The sequence below is a fragment of the Ostrinia nubilalis genome, chromosome 3 (assembly GCF_963855985.1).
Source record: "Ostrinia nubilalis chromosome 3, ilOstNubi1.1, whole genome shotgun sequence".
In the NCBI taxonomy this organism is placed as follows: domain Eukaryota; kingdom Metazoa; phylum Arthropoda; class Insecta; order Lepidoptera; family Crambidae; genus Ostrinia; species Ostrinia nubilalis.
The window spans coordinates 12,060,133-12,084,814 of record NC_087090.1 but is presented as its reverse complement, the minus strand read 5'-3'; the positions used below and the strand labels follow the sequence as shown (position 1 = coordinate 12,084,814).

General features: G+C 41.4%; 1 protein-coding gene across 1 annotated transcript; it reads left to right on the top strand.

Moving 5' to 3' along the window:
* Nucleotides 1-39: 39 nt before the first annotated feature.
* On the top strand, nt 40-24,358 carry LOC135088175 (inactive dipeptidyl peptidase 10). The gene is made up of 18 exons (XM_063983064.1): nt 40-153; nt 1,621-1,724; nt 2,034-2,232; nt 6,324-6,398; nt 6,514-6,566; nt 10,728-10,939; nt 11,199-11,419; nt 13,026-13,129; nt 13,208-13,337; nt 13,431-13,671; nt 13,750-13,815; nt 14,049-14,364; nt 15,186-15,335; nt 16,663-16,848; nt 18,415-18,572; nt 18,955-19,160; nt 20,206-20,408; nt 22,924-24,358. The coding sequence occupies exons 1-17, from the start codon at nt 40-42 to the stop codon at nt 20,332-20,334; spliced, it is 2,664 nt and encodes an 887-aa protein (XP_063839134.1). The 3' UTR covers nt 20,335-20,408; nt 22,924-24,358.
* The last annotated feature ends 324 nt before the right edge of the window (nt 24,359-24,682 follow it).

Genomic DNA, 24,682 nt, shown 5'->3' with positions numbered 1-24,682 from the left:
GTGCGCACGCGGCGGCGGCGGCGGCGGCGGCGGCGGCGCATGCACGCCACCGGCCACACGGACCGCTCGGGCGGCGGCGGCGGCGGCGGCTCCTGGCGCCTCCCGCCCGACGAGACGCTCCAAGTCGCCGACCCCAAGTCAGCCAAGGAAGAGGTATGCCACGATTATTTCGTCTATCATCATCATCGTCACAGCCACAGGACGTCCACTGCTGAACATAGGCCTCCCCCAATGACTTCCACATTGCCCGGTTGGTAGCGGCCTGCATCCAGCGCTTTATGAGGTCGTCGGTCCACCTTTTCCCACGCTGCGATATCCGGTACGTGGCCTCCACTCCAGAACTTTGCTTCCCCATCGGACGTCAGTTCTGTTTATGTTCTGTCAGTATTTTGTCTAGTTTTCTCCTAATATCTGCAACTTATAGAGTCGTGACGTCAGTCTAATGTCAAACTTAGGCTGAATTGCGCATTGAAGGCTTATATTGCCCTCCGGAGCATGGTTGGTGGGTGCTTAATACAGAGTTTTTCATGCGGTTAAAAGTAAGCATGGTTGGTGAGTGCTTAATACAAAGTTTTCCATGCGATTAAAAGTAGTTAGTTTATCATCTATAATCGTCAAAAAAATTACTAATCGTTGTTACTTAATTACGTAAGATGATGAAAATTCTTAATAGAAAATACCTAAAAAATAAGATTGAAGTTGGATGTTAAAGTAAATGTAACCTTATGAAATAAGATTGAACTTTCATCTATTTATTCAACCTTTCCACTTTATTAGCAATAAATAAGTACTGCTATCTAGTGCTAGTAACCCACAATTGTCATTATTTAAATGCAATTGAATATTGCGAACTAGAGCGTTCATGAATACAAAATGCAGGATAAACCCGAAACCTGCCTGTTACGGATAAATATTACTAGTGTTCTAGTTACGAATACAATCCTACTCGTATGCGCGTCCAATTTAGAATTGTACAGCTCCCTTAATAGAATTTCTTTCGTAAATTCGCCTAATATCCAATAGATCCACTATAAAAAGTTTTGCTCTTTTTCTCAGTATAATTAAAACTCTTATCTTTAGAAGAATGAAAGCAAAACAAAAGTGAAGCGTCAAGTTTTATCGCCACTGCGCTCGGAGTAAACTGAACGTTGAAGTTCTGATTCGACGCTGATGAAACGGCGCATGGATTTACATAATGTCACCAGAATCGACACCCTTCTCTGTAAATCATATTCTGATTTCAAAGGATGTTTTTCGCATCAGTCAGATATGTCTTAGGCAAATAGACACCGCGTTACGGTGATGCGAAGGAAGCTTTGAATTTTTTTGATAAGTATAAACGACATTGATGTGAAAAAAGCAAAAAACAAATGCCTTCTCTGTGTTGTTAAGAGGCTCATATCCAATAGACGAGTACCTTATGATTACCAAACTTGAAAAAAATCGTCTCATGTGCAAGTCTATGTAGGTGTACTGTTTTATGCAGGGATATATCTCGCTTATTTACTATTTTAGTTTCGGCAAAATTATCTTTGTTCAAACAGTTGGAAATATACATACATATACTAAACATCTTGCTTCATTCCACGATGTCTTCTAAAGATAACATTTTCATTTCAGGATCTCTACCAAGGAGATGGGCACAACTGGAGAAGCATCATATTTTCATTGATGGTCATCAGTTTTGTGATAGCCGGTATCGTTACAGCAATTTATTTATTAGGGTAAGTTCTGTCTTCTTCTTATTCAAGTAAAATCGTTGCTGTTTATGATAAGCTATTTAGAATAAGCCAGCCATTAGCTTTAAAATTAGATTTTAGTAGCTTTTAAATCCATAATTATCAATCAATTGAGTTCACGGCCTGATGACATCATAGTCCCCATTGCCATTGCATGCATTACCTAACCTACGAGAGAGTCCCGTTGTGCCAGCTCTTAAAAAATAACTGAATTGACAGTATCCACTATCCTATTTCTTCCTTCTGACTTTTAAGTGGCAAAAAAAAAGATCTCATTCCAAATTAATTCGCCAGATATGTGGACGAGTTACTCTACTGGTCGGGGCGGCGCATGCGGCTAGACGAGTTCCTGCGCGGAGACTTGACAGGCGAGCGGCTGCCGACCACGTGGGTCAGCTCGCACCAGCTCGTGTACCAGGCCGACGACGGCGGTCTACTAGCGCTCGATACCTTCAACAACACGCTCTCTGTGCTCGTCACGAATCATACTTTAGTAAGTTATTAATAATAGTATCTTTAAAAGGTTTATTAACACTTGAGATGTGAAGACCACGTGGGTCAGCTCGCACCAGCTCGTGTACCAGGTCGACGACGGCGGTCTACTAGCGCTCGATACCTTCAACAACACGCTCTCTGTGCTCGTCACGAACCACACTTTAGTAAGTTGACAATGCTATTCTCCTACACTACTAAGACGAAGACTATGAAGACTGTTATATGTGGGTCAGCTCGCACCAGCTCGTGTACCAAGCCAACGACGGCGGACTACTGGCGCTAGATACCTTCAACAACACGCTCTCTGTGCTCGTCACGAACCACACTCTAGTGGGTATGCACTAGTATCTCATAAAAGGTTCATTTGAGATGTGAAGACCACATGTGGGTCAGCTCGCACCAGCTCGTGTACCAGGTGGACGACGGCGGTCTGCTGGCGCTAGATACCTTCAACAATACGCTCTCTGTGCTCGTCACGAACCACACTCTAGTGAGTAAAGCTCTTGATTCGAGACATGTTTAATTAATTAAGGATGAATTATGTTTATACCACGTGGGTCAGGTCGTATCAGCTCGTGTACCAGGCCGACGACGGCGGTCTGCTAGCGCTAGATACCTTCAACAACACGCTCTCTGTGCTCGTCACGAACCATACTTTAGTAAGTATGCACTAGTATCTCATAAAAGGTTCATTTGAGATGAGAAGATCACATGGGGCAGTTCGCAATAACTCATGTACCAGGCCGACGACGGCGGTTTCTTGGCCGATATCTTCAACAATACGTTCTATGTGCTCATCACGAACCATACCTTAGTGATTCAAATGAAATAGTTAGTATAATCCCAGCAAAACACCATCTCCAACAATAACACTCTCTGATTTCTCAAATCTACTATCCAGGGTGGATAGAAAGTTTGATATGAGATCTATTCAACGATGTCTTTTAGCTACAAACCTCATTGAATTTTTAATCATGCTTGAGCTAATGTGAAAACCACGTGAGAGATACTTACAAAGACGAAAGAGATATCGAACCTCATGAAGTTGACGGCCATTCTCAGGTGAGCTAGTTTTTGCGTGTCCGGGCTGTTAAATCGTTAAAAATGACAAATTAGAGACATGCAAGTATTTTTATATGTTACTTAACAACCCCATCCAGTTGTGCATTAAATCATAGGCCTCTATTTTAAGTATTTGTGGCTTAATTAATTTCATGAACCTCTGTTCTCTAATTACCGTTACGCGTCCGCACACCGACTTAATGTTAAAACTTGGCTGTAATTTTTATGTCGTATAGATTTGGTTTACTCCATTCAACATTTTAAAGAGTACAAAAGATTGTCTTGCGCATAGCAAAATATCTATTCAATAGAACCATTCTGTAAATAATTAGAATTAAAAAACTGCTTGTCCGAGCGAAAGTCCTAATTCCCGTGACGTTTTCTGTTTTTGGGCACACAAGCCTAAATAATAATATTTGACACATCATTTACGCGCGCGGCGCGAGCCCTTAGTTAGTTCTAAGACCTGTTAGCAGGTAGACATCTATTGCGTTGGCGTACCTTCGATGAATTGCGTAAGAGTATAATTACCATATCTTTGGTTTTCAATTTTTCTATTTACCATGTCCTTATTTTTATACTCGATTTTTGAAGGTAGATCCACGTTGTTAATTTAAATAGATTCAGTACTTTGGCCTTCATACGTTGTAGTAAGACAGTATTTGCATACGCTGAAGATTTTGGAAATTTTGAAGAAAAACCAACGTTTTATAATTTCCATGTACTAATTACCGTATATTTATAATCACCGTTGTATGAAATGATTACCTACAAATTGCACTCACGATTGAATAAGTATGATGATAAAATATGAAATATACCTAGACTTTCGCATAACAACTGTACGGACTTTTCTTCCAATCTGACCATCAAAATTTTAAAAAACTTTCGTTAGAGTAACCTCGAAATAGATTCGATTTCATGACGAATGTTCAGCTTCAGTTGCTGCATGGTTGTTGGATTTAAGAGTATATTTTAACCCCTAAGTTTACCTGGAGTGAAATCGGGGCTTTCTGATGGCCAGGAGATGTCACCCCTGCATGAAACATGTCTCGTACCAGATATTTATTTTTACTATTAGTATAGTTGATATTAACATCTTAAATCATTAATTAATTCTAATATAACCATTAACATCTATCCATAATACCTTTGCCCTAAGAAGATGAGATTTTCCCATTTATAAGAAGATGAGATTTTCCAACAGTAACACTTACCTGGCGTGATCACATTAAAAACAAAAGAGAACCAATCAACAGACAATGGGACTTTTCAAGGCAAGAGTGTATAGGCACTTTGTACCATCCTAAAATGCATCCTACCTGCTTTGTTATGCATAGAAAAATCTTCGTGATATGCAATGGGTACTGGACAGAAGAAGCTTGGAGAACAAACTATATACAAATGGATCCTAAAACCCATGTAGACATGGCATCGACTTAGCCTCTCAAATGTAGAAATATTTTAACGTTTTCAAAATAAAGTTTTAAAAATCTTGAGCTGTGCACCTTGGTTTACAAAGTCCACTGAAGTGATACCAAACATCAAAGAGGGTTTGGAAAATCCTGTAAAGCTTACAACCAAAGACTAGACCTTCATGCAATCTATTTGCTGCATCCCTTCTAAATTCTAAGAATTCTGCATTTAGGCTCAGGAGAAAGCGAATAGCATCAATCTGAAAACTTATTGTAAAAGAATCGAGGTGACAAATCATGGGATATGCTGAGCTGGAACTGTCATTATTACAAATTCAATTTAATCTGGCTGATGGCTGATCGCAGAACGATTAAAAAGAGGAAAAATCACTTAAATCTTTAATTAATTTTTCGATATAATTATGCTTATCCGAAAAATCAAATTTGTGAGATCTACTGATCCATTATCAGTACGTTAAATCGTTTGTACCACATTGAAATCAAATAAATGATGATTAAGATTCTGATGAAATGTGACACGTAGCCCCTTCTGGCCGAAACTAAGTGTTCCTGTTATAGCCTCGATTATTGCAGTATACTGAAAATATCTTGATACAATAAGTAATAGAAATGAGTGTTTTTCTTTTTTCAAAGGGTTATTAAGTTTACCTACAGCGTTTTTTATGCCGCTATATATTTATATACAAATTTATCAATGCAAGATATTGTTTTCCTGCTATTTTACATATTTTTTCTAATTACCGTTAGATTAAGTACTAGCCTTATCTAATTACCGTGACCATAAAATTTTTGGGTCTCATTTACGCGAAAACCGCTTGGAATAATTTGACGCCTTAACGATTGTTAAATTCGTACTTTTCATGTGTTTCATATTTAAATGCGTTTAAGTCAATTAAGCCAAATTTCAAAAATGATATGGTAATTAGGCTGAGAACGCCTAATCGTGAGAATGACCGTTGAACATCAGATAACGATAGATTCCTAGACCTAAAACCTTTTACGACAACCACACTATAAGTATCTGTCACAACGCAATAACGACACTCAAGTAACATTAACCATTTTCGGTTGCTACACAATAATTAATATCACAGAATGCACAGAAAAAATAATTCAAACTTCGAGTAAACATCCGTTTCAAAATTACTTTTCCAGCGTTTGAAAAATATTATTTTCACTTCCGTTTATACTTGTTCCAAAGCGGATATCTACGCCCGTGTTTACTAAATGCATGTTCAACAAACTAATCCTTAAATCCGTCGTGCTAACTACTGCCGTTTGTGTGAGATTCTGTGGCCACGAGCAAACCAACCGAAAACATAACAGACGAAAATTTAAACGTTATTATTATATGATTTTCTATTAAATATTCCATTTAGTTAAATAAAGTACGCGCCTGTCGCACCTAAACGTTGTGAATCTTTAAAAGTCGTCCTCATTTAGAAACACAAACAGTCTTTAATTAAGATCGTTAAACAAAATGTAGATACCACCGCGATAGGCGGCAAAGATTGCCGCCCGAAGTTTCCCGACGACTTTATTAAAAGCCGAAGTTGCCAGCCGAACTGAAATGAATACTGTTTTATTGCAGAGGCAACTGAATGTTCGCGGATACCAGTGCTCGCCCAACTTGCGTTACGTTCTCTTCCAACACAATATCAAGGAGGTACGTACCGATTGAGCCGTAAAACTTTTAATAGGTTTTTTACAAAATAAACAAGACGGTCGTTAGGAAGTTTGCTCTCGAATCGACGATTCTATTTGACTTTTATTATTTACAGGTTTATCATCGGACGTTTACAGCGCACTACACCGTTTATGACGTCACAAATGAGTGAGTAACTTTGATATTTGACGCTTGAACGCCATAAAGGTCGCTGAAAGACCCTCGAGATGCTCATAATTGTATTTCCGCCTGAAAATTGAATTTCTGAATCGCAAATTGGTTTTCACTCACCGCACCTTGGCGAACGCCATTTGGTAACGATATTACCTCAACTGACAGGAGCCATTCTCCCTTCATTTGAGCAAAAGAAATGTACTTAGAGGGCATTATAAGTTTTACTGGCTATTGTCTGTAAGAACCGCTACTAGGTATGCCTACACACGTGGAACACTATTTTCCTCTATTAACCTCTACTTATTTTCCTCTTTAATCAAGAGTTTTCGAAAAATATAGTGTACTTACGGCGTACCTTTTAATTCAATTTATATCTAGTGCTTAATTTTCTTTACTTATGAAAAGGAAATTAAGGTTAATTTCCTTTTCATAGGGAAGAAGTCAATATGTTGAAGATAAAATAAGTAAACACCCATTATAAGTACAACTATTTTGTGCTGTTCAACTAAATTGCACGACATCTGTCGAGAAGCACAATAAATGTCGTCGACGGGCCCGATTCCCGTTTCCCTCTTGGAGTAATATAAAATATCGTCACGATCTCGATACATTTCCTATATTTTATTTAACGCGGAGGCGGAATTTTGTAGATGTCTAATAACATTTTGCTGCGTTCGTTAAGTGAAAAGTTTTTTTTTTTTTTCATATTTTAAATCTTATTCTAGAACAACTACTTGCTACTTCCACTTGTAAAGCGATTATGTAAACATTCTGCTCCAAAAATACGCAAAAACACTTTTCACAATAAAATGTTTCCAATTTTATTCCCCTCTCATTAACTGTTTCCTACGTACTTTACAAACTACGTCGTATCCCATTTCCCTGTTTCATTGCACGACTTTGCATAAAGAGTTTTAAAAGGCGTCTCCGCCAGGCAAATAGCTTTAACCCGGCGTCAATGACGCTGGGTCATATTGACCCGAGGCATTTTCAAACGTTCATAATTTTTTTTTGCGTCCATTTTGTGGTTCGAGCGTTCGTATAGCTGGAGATAGAACCTCCCTAAATCCATTCCGTTAGTTAACGTATTGTGACTCCGCTTGCGTAGCGAGATACACAGGCTTCAAATTAAAACGGGTCATTATGACCCGGCGTCATTGGTGGCGCGGTGATTTTGTGACTTACTTTTATTCGTTTATTTTGTGTTTAGTGCTAGCTTATGTTGTTCTTTTTTAAGTTTTAGTCAAAATGTCTTTGTTAAATGACCCAGCAAGAATGTAGCGTTGCTGGAAGAGTCGGATTCCGAGATTGAAGAATTTCAGGCTGTAATAGCCAGAACTTAGAAATGGCAACGAATGTGAAAAAGACGCAAGTAATGGGGACTCAGTCTTCGGATAATCTCGAACTTGCATTAGTACGACGCCGGCAAGTGCGTCATGCCACATTTACATGCCCAGACCATTTGATTACATACTGCACCAGTTGCAGCAGTTCCATGGCTCTGAATGATGAAGTAGAAAACTGATCTCATTGTATCTGCATATAAAAAGTTGATTTTATATCTTTTTCACTATATAACATTGTTGATTCCCATTTATACTAAAAGTCTTTACCAAAAACTAGTGTCCGACCGAAATTTCGGTTTCGGTTTCGGTTTCGGCCAGTTTCGGCCAAAAAATCAAGTTTCGGTCCGAGTTTCGGTTTCGGCCAAAAACGGCCGAACCTTTCGGCCGCGCCGAAACTTACAACATCGTACCTTAGGGTAGTTAAATTTTCAAACAGAACCTCTGTAACTGTGCTGAAATTTCATTGTGATAAATCTTTGAAAGTAGAAACCTGTAATTATAGGTCGGCGAGATATTAATTTTAGAAAAAAATGGGCTTACTATAAGTCTACCAGAATCTCATGCCAAACAAAAATATTGGAAAAGTGTGTTTTTCATATGGCAATTGTCTACGGTTTAATTGTCACCTGTCAATGAAAATTATGAAATCTGTCAGCCGCTGCAAAAAAATTGTAATCTTTTCTTGACTATTTCTTATTTTTGTGAAAAAGTCGAAAAAGCTCAAGCAGGTCATATTGTTTTCAATGTGAATTGTAAAATAAGGCATAATTCAAAGTCAATCTTTGATTCTAAAGCGCGTCGTCGAGTTGACAATAAGTTGGACTGAAATGTTTTGATACATTTAGTTTATTACCCAACTGCGTCAGAAGGAGGGTTATGTTTTTTATTATTTATTCTTACTTAATAGCTGCTTTATCGGGGTTTTCAGGTATATCTCACAAATTGGTGCAGAGGAAAATGTTATGACCATGTAAAGAAAAATGAAAAAGATTTCATCAAGCAAGATTGAATAATGGAGAAGTTTCCAACTTTTTTCTTTAAATAAACTTGAAATAAATATAAGTAAAACTAATAATAATTGTGAAAGAATCATGAAAATATCTCTACAAATGAATAAGTTACAGGGCCCTAAAGTTGCGCATACAAACAGTAAATCACCCCTAATCCGGTGCTGTTGACAGATCCATTTTTTTAAATCTAGCAGTTTTTAATTTTTCAGCTAGGGTCACTCAAGATTCTTTCTTAGTAAAATTTTGTAACCTTTTTAAATATCCCAGACCTGGCCATATACAAAAAGAACGGCACCGCCTGTTTCAGTTCCACGCGAAATTATGTAGGTAATTTAAATAATTAATTTCCCAGACATTTCTTGATCGATTTAAAAAAATTCACCGTCTTTTTAGTTTTAGTATATATTTTAATCCCATTCAGAGAAATATAGTGTTTTTAACATCAGGAAACTTCTCCATTGAAATGCTGGAAGAGCAATTTATTTACAATACCTCTTTATCTTGATCATCTATTGAAGAACAAGAAATGCAATTGGAGTTCTTAGAATCGTTTTCTAGTTTTGAATGAAGTGATAAGTTAAAAGTATGATTCATAATAAAATTAGTTACTTAAAGTAAAATACGATTTATTTATTTTTCAAGACATTTTCCTATGTTAAAAACCCTATGTATAACAACATTCTTCATACACATTCCTACCTAAAATGTATACTCGTACTTCATGTTCATTAATATTAAAGTCATAAAAGTAAAAAATTAAACAATATCAAGATCGTTTATTCCAATTTCCCCAGTATTGCTCTCAACAAAGTTTATTTTCCCTATTTGCCATGAGATTCTGGTACACCTATAACATTTTTTCGACTTTTTAAGGACTTTTTTTTTATTCTATAAAAGGTTCGGTTTCGGTTTCGGTTTCGGCCGAAATTACAATGAAACCGAACCTTCGGTTTCGGTTTCGGTTTCGGCAAAATAACATGTTTCGGTCGGTCACTACCAAAAACAAAAAATATAGACTCAAATGTATTTCTATACGTGATTTTTTCATGTTTTGTTTAAAAATTCATAAAAAAATATTTATTTCATGTATGCGTTTTATTTTTGTTTTATTAGCTCAGTAAAGAACCCTATATACATAGACAGTAATTAAAATTAAGATTACTTGTACAATTTCCTGAAAAATGATTGATGAAATGTGGGTCAATATGACCCGGGGTCATCGTCTTTGCAATTATTTTCACGTCATTGGCGCCGGGTTAAAAAGGCAATTTTAAAGAGTCTTTACTCCCGGTTTGTTTTCTGTCTTTCAAATCATATCTCGTTTGAGAATTTCCTTTTCCCAGCGCTTTCTCGGGTGAAGAAATCGATTTGGCGATAGATACCAACGTGAATACGTTTCTCAATTTATTTGAAAATTTGCGAGTGGAATTTTAATGCGGCCCGAGACGCGTCGGCGGACCAAGGCAATACTTTACGTTCTTCAGTGACCGACGTAAACTAAAACTTACTGCACTACAGAGAATCGAGTCGTGAACTTTAAAGAGTTCGTGCCTCGCAAAATAGAGGAGGTTTTCAGATTTATACAAAGTTCCTCTTTTGTTTAGTTGCAAAACTTTTTTAACTTTGGACTCTTTAGAAATTGTTAAGTAACTTAATTAACCGCTAAACGGGGCGCGCTTCTATCAACTTCGGACAGAGAAAGATAACGAGTAGCCTAGCTGAATGACCTTTTTCCTTTGCTTTAATTAAGAAGAAAAAAAATTTCAAATTCAAAATTGTAATTCTTAATTTGAATGTAGCCACCACATTCCACTGTTCGGCGAGGGCCAGCGGAGCTGGGAGTGGCAGCATGCCGCGTGGCTCGGCGCCGACGGTTCCTTGCTTCTGGCGGCGGATAACGAGGTGCTGGCGCGCCCGGGGCCGCCCGCCAAGAGAGCCCCACTGCTCAGGCTTACATATGACGCAATGCCTGGTGCTGTTTACAATGGAGTCTCTGACTGGATGTATCAAGGTAAGCTGATATGTCGCAAAGTGAAGATATTGCCGTCCTCATGCTCAGCGTTAAAGTTTCTTATTCTGTCACTGCCTTGATCTTTTCTTTCAGCGTTAAAGTAACTTTTGCAACTTGGGGTTAGGTTTAAAGTTGAAGATAAGGATAAGTGTAATAAATCTAAGACGTTGATTCTACATAGTACCTGATAGTACCCACCATCCATTATGCCTTGAGACTGTTTTAAAATTTAACCTCCTTATTCTTCTGTAACTTACAGAGGAGGTGACAAAAGTATCATCAGCGATGTGGGGCTCGTTCGACGGCACTCTCGTGCTGTACGTGCAGTATGACGACAGCATGGTCTCCGAGCTCAAGTTCCCGCGCATCTCCGAAGCCATCGGCGGCACCGGGGCCGCCCGCTCCGGCTTCCTGCTTCCCACCCTCAACAATACAGCTCCGACCATCTTCCCCGACCACATCACTATCAGATACCCCACGGTAATATCTCGACCGTAGAGATCTAGAGTAATGCCAACTAACTTGTTATAATGCGCTGCTCGTAGAGCTGATGGCCGCTGGGGCAGGAAAGTTCTTAAGTGGCGACCACGAGCCGGAAGACGTAGCGTAGGTAGGCCTCCCACTAGGTGGACCGACGATCTGGTGAAGGTCGTGGGAGGATGCCTGGTTGCGAGCGGCGCAAGATCGGTCTTCGTGGAAATCCTTGGGGGAGGCCTTTGTCCAGCTGTGGACGTCTTTCGGCTGAAACGAACGATAATGCCACAAAATATAACAGAAGGTAAACTCATGTATGTACCTCGCTTTGCATACCTCTCTCGCTCGCACGCTCGGCCGTCGCGCTAGGGTTGTCTTGTCATGTGTTGCGTTTATTTCGATAAGATAGAAAAATGTTACTCTTAATACTATGCAAGAAAGACAATAACAAATATCCACGTATACTTATTTATATTTAGTACGTTATTATAGTAATAGTTTGCAAACAAATACACGAGAAGGAAGTAGTATTTAGTTGAGTGACACTATTATCCAACTAATATTATAAATGCGAAAGTTTGGATGTCTGGATGTTTGTTGCTCTTTCACGCAAAAACTACTGAACGGATTTTGATGTATTTTTACAGTATTATTGTTTATAACCCTGAATAACATATAGGCTATAATTTATGACGATCTGTGACAAACTAAATTTCACGCGGGTGAAGCCGCGGGCAAAAGCTAGTTATCCAATAATTCCTAAAACATCTCTAAAACAATTTGATATTCCTAATAATTGAGTTGGCTTTCAATTTCAATTGAAATTCAAATAAATAACTTACTTACCTCCCCGAATCAACTGGTAATTTAAAAAATGAAAATTCGGTATTTAATGATGAGTTTAAGCAACCAAATACCGAACAATTATAATACGACTTTTTCTGTTCACTCATTTTCGTCAATTTCGCAAAACAAAATAATATCACAGGCGGTTGACCGGCGCGTGACTCAAGCGAACCACAGCGAACGTGTGGCGAACGTCTGTCGCGCCACGTCGCGCTCGCATTCGTCCAAGACAGTCTTGCTAGAGCGGTGTCTATGTGTGCGTGGCTCGAGCGCGTTTAGTATGGAGTTTGTCTTCTGTTATATTTTGTGATAATGCGCTGAGTTTGAAACCCAGTGTCGCATTTGAAATTCACACACACAAAGTAATCAAAATAAAAACAATACGTCGCGAAGAGTGTGTGTCATGCACACCTTGCATTATGTGTGCCTACCTATTCGTTCGCATACCAAGTTGCAAGTAATGTACGTACAGCACCACTACATACGCAGTGACGTGCGATTGAATGTATTCTTTTAGTTTGAATGTGCTCAGTCATTATCCACTACGGTACTACGCGAGCAATGTAAACTTTTTACACAGATAACGTCGCTGCTGTCATCATTGCTGTCGCGAGCAATGTGTTCTGTTTTTGGGCATATTGCTGCAACACTGGCCCCGTCCCCTTTTCACATCTCCTTTTAGTTTCTGTGATCTGTGATCTCGACCGATTTCCCTACCATAACCACTTATGTTCATAAAGCACTGACACTTGTTGCTCCGTTCCAGCCCGGCAGCTCGATACCGAAAGCGAAGTTATGGATAGTAGGCGTACAGAACTCGACGTCCCCGCCGAGGTGGGAAGTCAAACCTCCGAGCACTTTAGATGGAATGTATGTACCGTTTAATTTGTCACTTAACTTCTTGCAACTTTGCTGAACGACTTACAAAATGTGCTTCAAATTTTCCAGGGAATATTACATCATATCAGCCCAGTGGGTGGGCAAAGAGAATGCACATGTAGGAGTAGTGTGGATGAACCGCGAACAGAATCTAACCGTCTATAGTAGTTGCTATGCTCCTAACTGGACTTGCACTGAGGTACGAGTATGTTTCGATTTTATAACTATTCTTCTTCCTTCCTTTCTTTTTCAGGCCTTTCAACAATTATGTGATATAAAATTTTTCTTTCAGTCTCATTCTGAGAAGGCGACTGATGAGCCGTGGTTAGAGGTTCATCAACAGCCGGTCTACTCAGAAGACGGGAGCGCGTTTCTTCTTCTAGCAGCAGTTCAAGAGGGCGGGGGACAGTACTACACACACATCAAACATGTAGATGTGTTGCGTCAACGCATTGCAGTACTGTCCCATGGCAAAGTTGAAGTGGCAGAAATCCTGGCGTGGGACCAGGAAAACCATTTAGTTTATTATTTAGGTAAGAATTTAAATCATGTTTGTCTTAATTAAACTTCTGCCTTGCTTTTTTACTTAACCCTACTTTTTTTTATTAAAGGTTTAAACAAGGAAAGGTTATACATACCAAAACTGCATCCCGATATGGTGAAAGAAATAAATCAAATTAAGTATTTAGATTGAGTGCAGTTGAGTGTTTTTCATTTTGTATCGGTTACGTTACTAACCCAACATGTCTGTCATTCTAATCGATCCTATTCCCGTTCTTTATGTCAGAGGGAAACGCGTGCTGGTGTGATTTTAGGGACATTTTGTTTGACCTGTTTGTATCCTGTGCTTAGATCCCTTTCTAGTTCTACCTGTGTAAATCAGGTTTGATTGATAATTTGCTTGGTGCAGGTAGCGCAGAGCGGCCGGGCCAACGACACGTGTATGTGGTTAGAGACCCGAGCTATGGGGGCGGGAGTAACTCCGTTCGGGCTCGGGCGGAGCGGGAAGAACCGCGGTGCCTTACTTGCGAGCTGGCGGTGTGGCCGGCCCGCCTGCACTACGCAAACTGCTCCTTCTGGAGAGCCACGTTCTCCCCGGCCAAGCCCAGGGTGGGCATCACGCACTATGTGCTCGAGTGCGGAGGCCCTGGACCGCCTCTTGCTGGACTTCATGACGCTAGGACACATAAGCTAGAGAGAATATTATATGACACGAGGCCTTATAGGTAAGCAAGAACCTCATTTGTTTTCATCGTCATCATTTCATTTTTTTTTTTTAGGAAGACCAGGGTTTACATAGTTAGTATAATTAATTCATTTTACAATTACTAACACTTGACCACATATAGGACCCTACAGATATGTATAGAAAAAAAAACAGATATCAGCCAATGATTCCCATAATGTCTGATTGATAGCGGCCTGCATCCACCGCCTTCCTGCTACCTCTATTAATCTGATAATCCCTAATACGCTCGTTTGAACATTGTTCAGCAGGCTTAAAACTTATGTCGTTAGTTTACAAGCGTGGTAACGACCCAATAGATTAGCGCAGTGGCAAAATGCCAGAAGCACCGAATATCACAGCAGTGTCACGATGCAGCACTCACTTAAAATTTGTTAATGGGCTTTGTTTTACCAGACCGCAGCACTTATGAACATATTTTGATCAACCTAGTTAGTAGTTAATTCCATAAAAGACTAGGCTATAGGCGTGTAGGCCTTAGGTGTGCACATTTCAAAAGACGTAGGTACTAGGTGCGCTACGAGAAAACTTTAATATATCAGGCATGTAAGGATGATTTATCATCTTACAGTCTGACACCTTCAGACGAAAGATGAATTTCCCAAATCTAGATAATGTTTCTAGTTAGCTGATTCAACTAGGTATGAAAGAGTCTCTAGCTGATTGATTCCTTTATTCTTTTGGCTAATTAATGTTTATTTAGTCTTTAAATGCCACATGAATGATACACAAGGCCATAACTAAATGTTGTAAGACAGGCTACTTAAGTTTACAAGGGCTATAATATTGATTAACTTCCAGATCGGTACGACTACGCGAGTTGGCTCTCCCGACTCGGCGGTCGTTCGACGTGCAGCTGGGCAGCGGCTCGCGCGCGCGCGTCCAGCTGATGCTGCCGCCGTCCTGGCGCGAGGAGCTGCGCGACGCCGCCTTCCCGGTGCTAGTGCACGTGTAAGTATAGCATGGTACACATGTAGCTCTTGACTGAATAGGTCTCAGCAGTAGTGGAATGCAAGAGGGGTGACATAGATACATCTCCCGACTCGGCGGTCGTTCGACGTGCAGCTGGGCAGCGGCTCGCGCGCGCGCGTCCAGCTGATGCTGCCGCCGTCGTGGCGCGAGGAGCTGCGCGACGCCGCTTTCCCGGTGCTAGTGCACGTGTAAGTATAGCATGGTACACATGTAGCTCTTGACTGAATAGGTCTCAGCGGTAGTGGAAAGGTGCGAGGAGTAACATAGGTACCACTGACTACGCGAGTTGACTCTCGCATCTCTATGCGTCCAGCTGATGCTGCCGCCATCGTGGCGCGAGGAGCTGTGCGACGCCGTCTCTACAGCACTTAGCTAAGTAAGTCCTTGCAATAGTTGAATGGCGCGGGAGGGGTAACTTAGGTATAACCACGCGAGTTGGCTCTCCAGCTGATGCTGCCGCCGCCGTGGCGCGAGGAGCTGCGCGACGCCGCCTTCCCGGTGCTAGTGCACGTGTAAGTATAGCACTGTGCACGTGTAGCTTTAGGTCCCAGCGGTAGTGGAACGGTGCGAGGAGCGACATAGGTACGACTAACTACGCGAGTTGACCCTCGCGTCTCTACGCGTCCAACTGATGCTGTCACCGTCGTAGCGCGAGGAGCTGCGCGACGCCGCCTTCCCGGTGCACGTGTAACTTAAACATGCTTCAGCACTTAGCTAAGTAAGTCCTTGCAATAGTTGAATGGCGCGGAAGGGGTAACATAGGTATAACTATGCGAGTTGGCTCTCCCGTCTCGGCGGTCGTTCGACGTGCAGCTGGGCAGCGGCTCTCGCGCGCGCGTCTAGCTGATGCTGCCGCCGTCCTGGCGCGAGGAGCTGCGCGACGCCGCCTTCCCGGTGCTAGTGCACGTGTAAGTAAAAACTAGTTATAGCGCTTAAGTAAGTAGGTCCCTGTGGTCGTGTAATGGGGTGACATAAATATAACCACGGGAGATGGCTCTCCCGACTCGGCGGTCGTTCGACATCCAGCTGATGCTGCCGCCGTCGTCGCGCGTGGTACTAGTACACGTGTAAGTTAGACATACTTTAGGTGTAGGTCTTAACAGAGTAGGTTCCAGCGGTAGTGGAACGGTCTGAGAGAGGTGACATAGCAACGTCTACGCGATTTCATGAGAATTTTATTTTCGTTTATTTTAAAGTTATTCTTTAGGTCTGGAAGCGTCTAGATGCTATTTTTCTGTGACCTTGGATCTTTAGGTGCTCCCCCTTTTACATAACAGTCACGTGATCCACACTTTTCTTTCCCCAGAAACGGGCGTCCAGGCAGCCAGCAAGTGACCGAAGAGTTCATGGTGGACTGGGGCTCGTACATGTCGTCGCGCAACGACGTGGTGTACGTGAAGCTGGACGTGGCGGGCGCGCGCGGCCTGCCGCGGGCGCTGCTGCGCGGCCGCCTCGGCGGCGTCGAGGTCGCGGACCAGTTGGCTGTTATTAGGTGAGCGACCGGGGCAATAATTGGCATTTGGCGTCACTTTTTGAGCCGTCAAAACGAGAACTTCCCAGCTGTTTTTAGTTGCGCGGCCGGAGCAGGTAAAAATGGGCAGTGGACACCACCAGAAGGTTGGCCTTTTGAACTCCAAAATAGGATCCTCCCATATTATGTAGGGTCCTTCAATCCTTCTAATTAAACTACGATCCACGGTCGCTGCTGCACAACCAGATAAAGAGCTAGGTAAGTTCATGGTAGATTGGGGCTCACACACAACGACGTGGTGTACGTGAAGCAGGACGTGGCGGGCGCGCGCGGGCTGCCGCGGGCGCTGCTGCGTGGGCGGCTCGGCGGCGTCGAGGTCGCGGACCAGTTGGCTGTTATTAGGTGAGCGACTGGGGCAAAAATGGGCACTTGTCGCCACCGCCGGAATGGAGCAGTAAATTTTTGAGCCGTCAAAACGCGAATTCCCCAGCTGTTAGTTAAGCGGCTGCAGCAGGTAAAATTGGCAGTTGATACTTTCCATTCCTGCCAATCACATTTTTCCAATCACACCAAGACATTTTGAACTGCCAAAATAGGAGCCCCCATTAAAATAGTCCTTCAGTCCTTCTAATTAAACTACGATCCACGGTCGCTGCTGCACAACCAGATAAGAGCTAGGTAAGTTCATGGTAGATTGGGGCTCACACACAACGACGTGGTGTACGTGAAGCAGGACGTGGCGGGCGCGCGCGGGCTGCCGCGGGCGCTGCTGCGCGGCCGCCTCGGCGGCATCGAGGTCGCGGACCAGTTGGCTGTTATTAGGTGAGCGACCTAAGCGGAAAAAATGAGACGATTTTTTTGAGGTGCTAAAACGTTAATTCCCCAGCTCTTATTAGGTGAGTGACCAATACAGGAAAAACTGGCAGAATTCATTAGATAACTACGTTATTTTTTGAGCCGTCAAAACGCGAATTCCCCAACTGTGATTAGTTGAGCGGCCTGTGCAGGTAAAAATAGGCAGTTGAAACAATCAGAAAGTAGGCATTATGAACTGCCAATATAGGATCCCCCAATCCTTCAGTCCTTCTAATTAAACGATCCGAAGGCGCTGCTGCGCGACCAGATAGGAGCCAGGTAAGTTCCTGGTAGACTAGGGCTCATACATAACGACGTGGTGTACGTGAAGCTGGACGTGGCGGGCGCGGGCGCCTCGCTGTTATTAAGTGGCGGCTTTGGCAAAAATGGGACACTGAATAAAAAGATTACGTTTCTTTTTGAGTTGTTAAGACGCGGACTCCCCAGCTCGTATTAGGTGTGACCAAGACAGCAAAAACTGGTAGAATTCTGATTCTGACGGGTAGATTTGGCAGAAGCTTAAAATAAACATAGCTCTGGAGCTAACTCTGGAGTCGTGCTATTATGTTCTTTTAGCATCGACCTTGTATAGCTTTTGATGGACACGTTTCCTTATTAGTTATCACATATCAAATCCCTTTAAGAATACGCTGTTATTTCTGATTGTCGCTGAACCTGAAAACCTGAGTTCAGTAATGGCTACACCTCATGGAGACTTGTTTTCCATTCCAGATATTTATTAGAGACGTTCAAGTTTCTGGACGTGACCCGCGTGGCGGTGTGGGGCTGGGGCTACGGCGGCTACGTCACGGCCATGCTGCTCGGCTCGCAGCAGTCCACGCTCAAGTGCGGGATAGCAGTATCGCCGATCACTGATTGGCTTTATTATAGTGAGTACACACTTTGCTTATGGACACAATTTGATAGAAATGTTTCAATTCTAAAGACCATAAAAAAAATAGAAGGTTGCAATTGGTATAATCAAAATCTTTGAGAAATTATGGTGGAATATCAGCACAGTCAGACGACTGTGCAAAACTGCTCAAGCTGTTGAAAACTGCCACACAACAACATTAACGCCCGTATTCACGAACGATACTTGCTTAAGTGAAGCAGCAAATTGAACGCACAGCGTTGAGTAGAGCTCTATGATTGGTTTGTGTGTCACCCAGTGCGTCCACGCGCACTGTGAGACCTCATAGTAATGTTTGTGAATACGGGCGTTACACTTTCCGGACAAGTAAATAACCACGATTTCAACGAATTTTCCAGATGCAGCATTCACGGAGCGCATCCTAGGCCAGCCTTCAGTGAACTATAAAGGCTACGTGGAAGCAGACGCGTCTCAAAGGGCGCACCATGTGCCGCCACACGCGCTGTACCTCATACACGGCATGGCCGACATGAGCGCGCCTTACCCTCACGCCTTGCAGCTGGCTCGGGCGCTGACGGACGCTGGAGTACTGTTCCGATATCAGGTAAGGTTCTTTAGAAATGGACACGTCATTGAAAGAGTATGACATCAGTCTTGATTCACGGCATGGCCGATATGAGCGCACCTTATCCTCACGCCTTGCAGCTGGCTCGGCCGCTGACGGACGCTGGAGTACTGTTCCGATATCAGGTAAGGTTCTTTAGAAATGGACACGTCATTGAAAGAGTATGACATCAGTCTTGATTCACGGCATGGCCGATATGAGCGCACCTTATCCTCACGCCTTGCAGCTGGCTCGGCCGCTGACGGACGCTGGAGTACTGTTCCGATATCAGGTAAGGTTCTTTAGAAATGGACACGTCATTGAAAGAGTATGACATCAGTCTTGATTCACGACATGGCCGATATGAGCGCACCTTATTCTCACGCCTTGCAGCTGGCTCGGCCGCTGATGGACGCTGGAGTACTGTTCCGATATCAGGTAAGGTTCTTTAGAAGTGGACACGTCACTGAAAGAGTACCAGATCAGTCTTGATTCACGACATGGCCGATTTGAGCGCGCCTTACCCGCATGCCTCGGAGCTGGCCTGAGCATTGACGAACACCGGCGTGCTATTCCGATATCAAGTAACTATTTTAAGAGCTATTCAGATGGCATCGTCATATAAAGAACCTCATATACGGCATGGCCGACATGAGCGCGCCTTACCCTCACGCCTTGCAGCTGGCTTGAACCCTGACAGACGCTGGAGTAAACTGTTCCGATATCAGGTAACTGTTCTTGAGGCTCTGTAGAACGGGGCGCGTTGCAGAGGGCGCACCATGTGCCGCCACACGCGTTGTATCTCTCTCTCTCTCTCTCTTGTACCTCTCTATTGCGTCTTACCCTCACGCACTACAGCTAGCTCGACCGCTCATGGACGCTGGAGTGCTATTATAATATCAGATAACTGTTCTTAAGGCTTTTAGCTATGTATGTAATAATGACATTCAGTTCAAAATATTCAGGATCAAATGATGTCCCAAACATTTGCCGTGACAAAGGCTCAATAAAACAAAAACCTTATTCTTATCTCATTTCGTTCTAGGCCTACGCCGACGAAGGCCACGACCTGAAAGGCGTGATCGAGCACGTGTACCGGTCCATGGAGGACTACCTCCGCGAGTGCCTCTCCCTCGACCCCGAGGACACCAAGCTGCCCCCTCCCGACAGATAGAGCAACGAACAATAACCCAACTACCCCCCTTGTTATCTTGCTACACTTTTGCAACCCAAACGCCTGAATTTGTGGTAAGTCGTCTGTGTTTCAATATTAGGAGAGGATCTTCCATGTACACGTAACAAAAGCACTTCCAGCGTTACGCGTACTCGTTAAAAGAACTGTATGTAAATATGTACATGAGATAGTGCTTTAATAAAATGTGTTCCCCTGGTTTAGATCGACGCCTCGGCTCGGCGGGCGAGTGGCCATGCGAGGTCTATGTGACTAGATTAAGGATCGTAACTTATGATAATAAGAAGTCCGTTCTGTTACGAAGCATGAATATGATGAATTAGCAATAGAAGTTAATTAGGTTCATTTTGTAATGAAGACAAAATTGGGCAGCAACGGATATGGTGTTGTCAGATGCTCTAATTCAATATTACCAGTTAATAGGAAAATTACCTACCGTTAAAGCCTGGTCCGTGAGCACGTAGAATCCCGTCCAATGACCCCAAGCTACCCATCCCTATCGCTCGCGCGTAATTATGTTGCTGTCGCGCTCGCACACTCACTGCGGGCGCCCGTCGCACAGTCGCGACAGAAATATAATTACGCGCGAGCAATAAGGATGGGTAGCTTGGGGTCATTGGACGGGATTCTACGTGCTCACGGACCAGGCTTTAGAAGAAATATCGAACAGAATAACTATGATGTTAATCAAGTATCTATGGGATTATGTACTCAAAGGGTTATTTTGAAGTAGAACATTGGACACCACGTCTAGACTAGTTATTTAAATTGAATATTTCCTCATTCGATCCATGAAACTTCGCTTCAGCACTCTTCGGCTAAACTATCATACTGTGTCTTCTACTTCTAAGTCGAGCCTAGATAGGAAATAAATTCTAAACGGTATGACTCTGGTCATCCACCAGGCAGTCGGCCTGCGTGAACGGGTAAACTTCAGTTGATTGTGATCATACTAAATTATTCATGATAGAACTTCGAGCTTGTCACTTAGGCTTTTTACTGTTTTCTACTGCCACCTTTACTATACCAAGCTTTTTTACCTTCTCTATAGAGGTACGCACTAACAAGTGAATTTGATATAGGAATGAGTTACCCAATCTTCAATATAAGAATTTAACATCATTGACAATTTTATGATTACTACCTATACAATAGTAGCATCGGAATTGAGTTTGATCCTATTGTTGATATTAATACATAATGAGGAGCTTATCATTTAGGGAAATTTACTAGGCCTTTAAAACTGTAGTCGTTTTGTTCGAAAAGACATTTGAAACGTTAAGTTTGATAAAATTATAGTGCTGTTATACCTCATACGACATTGTAGTTAAAATATCCTAATCATATTAAATGTAAATTGATCGAAAGAAACGCATTTTATAGTGACTTATAATGATTAGAAATGAAGTGACCTTGATCATCCCCTAACCTTAGCTGCTTTTGCTCCATCACATCACATTTACTATTCTTCCTAGGCGTAAGAGTTCACATAATAATATCCATACAAACTAACGTTAGACCTTCATATCGATCTTATGATACGGTTGATTACTATTTAATATTCAAACGCCAGTCAAGGGTGAAATCAATGCTGAAAATATTTATTAATTTCGAAAAGGACATTAAACAAAATAACTAAACATCTAATACCTGTATGCTGTAGTCGGTGAATATTGTTTCACTGTAGGACTCAAAACTGATATATTTTGAGTAATAAGCTTGTACAAAATAGTTTTTAATTGAGCTAGAAAATTTGCCTTTCTGATAGATATTTCAGCAAACGTAGGCAGTCACCAAGTTAGTATGTAAACTATTGAAATTGGAAAATTAAATATCTTGTTGGAACTTTTGAACATAATAAATATTTGACTTGTATCAAGTCAAAGGGTGGAAAGCTACTGCGTCGAGTTGCGTGAAAATAATATTATCGAAGAAACACTAAAGCCTTAACTTAATGAAGATCAGATAGGCAAGGAGCCTAAAGACGTATTATTGAAGTATTAAAATTAAATTTTGCATGCATAATCGCACAAATCGTATGCGATTGGTACAGATTAAGATACTTAAGTAAATACGTCTCTAGAAGCGACTGACGTTGATGCAGTGAGGCTTGTTGGCTAGTACGGGTTACCCATTGTTGTTGATTTCACCGAACTGTAACTAGATAATTCATTGTTGTTGTATAGAAATAATCGTTTGCCGATATTTGTTAAGTGTTATCGGATACCTGCATAGACGCATATCGCACATTCCATGTTTGTGAAGACTGCCAATTTGGTCTAAATTTTACAATCATTGTACTAATTAAATACCTACGATACGTCGATGAGATTAATTTCAATTGCCGTTATGGTCTAAGGATGCTGTGATTCTTCTATTGCATAATTTTAACGATATTGGATTAATAAATTATAATGGGATAATTATTAATATCTCCATCTGAAACTACGTAGGGCCTAGTCAAATCGAATTCGTTGTAATTATTAAATTAATTAATAATAAGATTAACGTTAATTTAGATATTTTGAAATTCTTCCATTGTAAATGTAACAATATTGCTTTGTTTTCCAGGAGTTATGAAACAAACATAGACAATATAATACGGGCTACGTGTACATCACACAACATATGAGATTTTATAGTTAGATAAATAACGAGAGAGTTCGGAAACCGGGTGCTTTAAATTTTACATCATGTTGTATGTATTGATTTCTTTAGCGATTGTTCTCTAGTTATACAAGGATATCATACGACTCGCTGCGGCCGGAGACCGCGCCCGGCGGCGCCTGCGCCTGCTACGCTAAAGGCAACGCAAGGCGAAGCTAGATCCTAAAATAAGAATTCTTTTTAACTTAAGTGGGATTTCTAAATGTGAAATTTTCAGCGGATAACACCAATTTAACAAAATTTTAAAAAATCGTGTATAGTGTTTTTAAAAAACAAGGTAGTATACCGGGTTGTTGTTGAATTAGCACGACGATGGTTCTAATCAATTGTTTGCACGCCGCTTCTCTCCTATCTTTCTTCCGTAAATTGATAGTCCTTTAGTCTTCCAGTTATAGCGAAAGCTTCCGTACATCGTCTTATTCTTGAAGCAGGAATGTAGGAACTATTTGTGATGAACTATGTCAATTATTTCATATTCCAACTCTGATCAGCTACGTAATGTTAATTTAACTGTTGTCTCCTCCGAAAACTGTAATAAATATATTTAGATTCTCGTCCTAGTTTGTCCAAATTCAATGGATGTGGTATAAATGTGAATCAGTAAATGCTGTGTTCTTAGGATCCCCTGCAAATTATTCTAGACTGTACTCGACCTATCATCAGGGTAATATTTTCAGACTTATTGCGATATTATTTGTCTTGGCTAAAATTCTTCCTTACTAATAAACTTGTCTAGAGTGAATCTACTAGATCTACAGTAGTAGTCAGGTTCAATACAAATACTAAAGCCTTTTGTTCTGAATTTTCAAGTTTATTTTCATGAGTGTTGGTACACGTTACGTCGAGTGCAGTCTCGTGCAGAGTAGTGTCCGCCTCCGTACTGTAGAGTGCCGCGGATGGCTCCCTTAGCGGTTAGATTGGTGATTCGCGCGACAACGAACACAATATTCTAAACATCAACCTCAAAACAATCTTGAGTTTCTCATTCATCAATTTATACCTTGACACCGTCGTATGGTTATATCTTTACTGATATCCCAGTAAGTTAATTGTTAAGTATTAATATGGTTATTAAATTCAAAACCATCGAGCAAATAAATACAATGAATGAAAGATGTTTAGAACTATTGCATTCGTTGTCGCGCTCTTCGATGGCCCTAGAAAATGCATCTAAAATCTACGTTACCTATTGTTAATCAGTGTTATAAATCTTATCGTCTCGTTTAAGAGTTACAGTGTTGTATAGATCGGTACGTTTCATTTGTAAATTCTGAGATTATTCTGTTATTATTGTAAAGTTTCTTTGAATAAATAAAATTTTGAAATTTACATAATCGTTCATCTTGAAGTTTTATTTCAACACATTGCACAGACGCTACTTCTCGGGCAGTTCAAAGTGTACGTTGCTCGGACCACCACCCTTGCGGTGTCTGCTCCACATCTCGACGCTTCGAAAATACTTCTCCAAATGCTCATCCTTTACAGACAAATCTGTAGGGCTCATGTACCTGTTGTTCGTGGTACCGCTGAAAGCTCCATCAGAGTTGCAATTCGACTCAGACAAATTGCGCATCAATTCGTAATGGGAAAAGTTCATCGACATGAGCGATGCGTTCTCCAGGCTTTGGTTAAAATTGAAACTTCTACTGGCATCCATGAACAT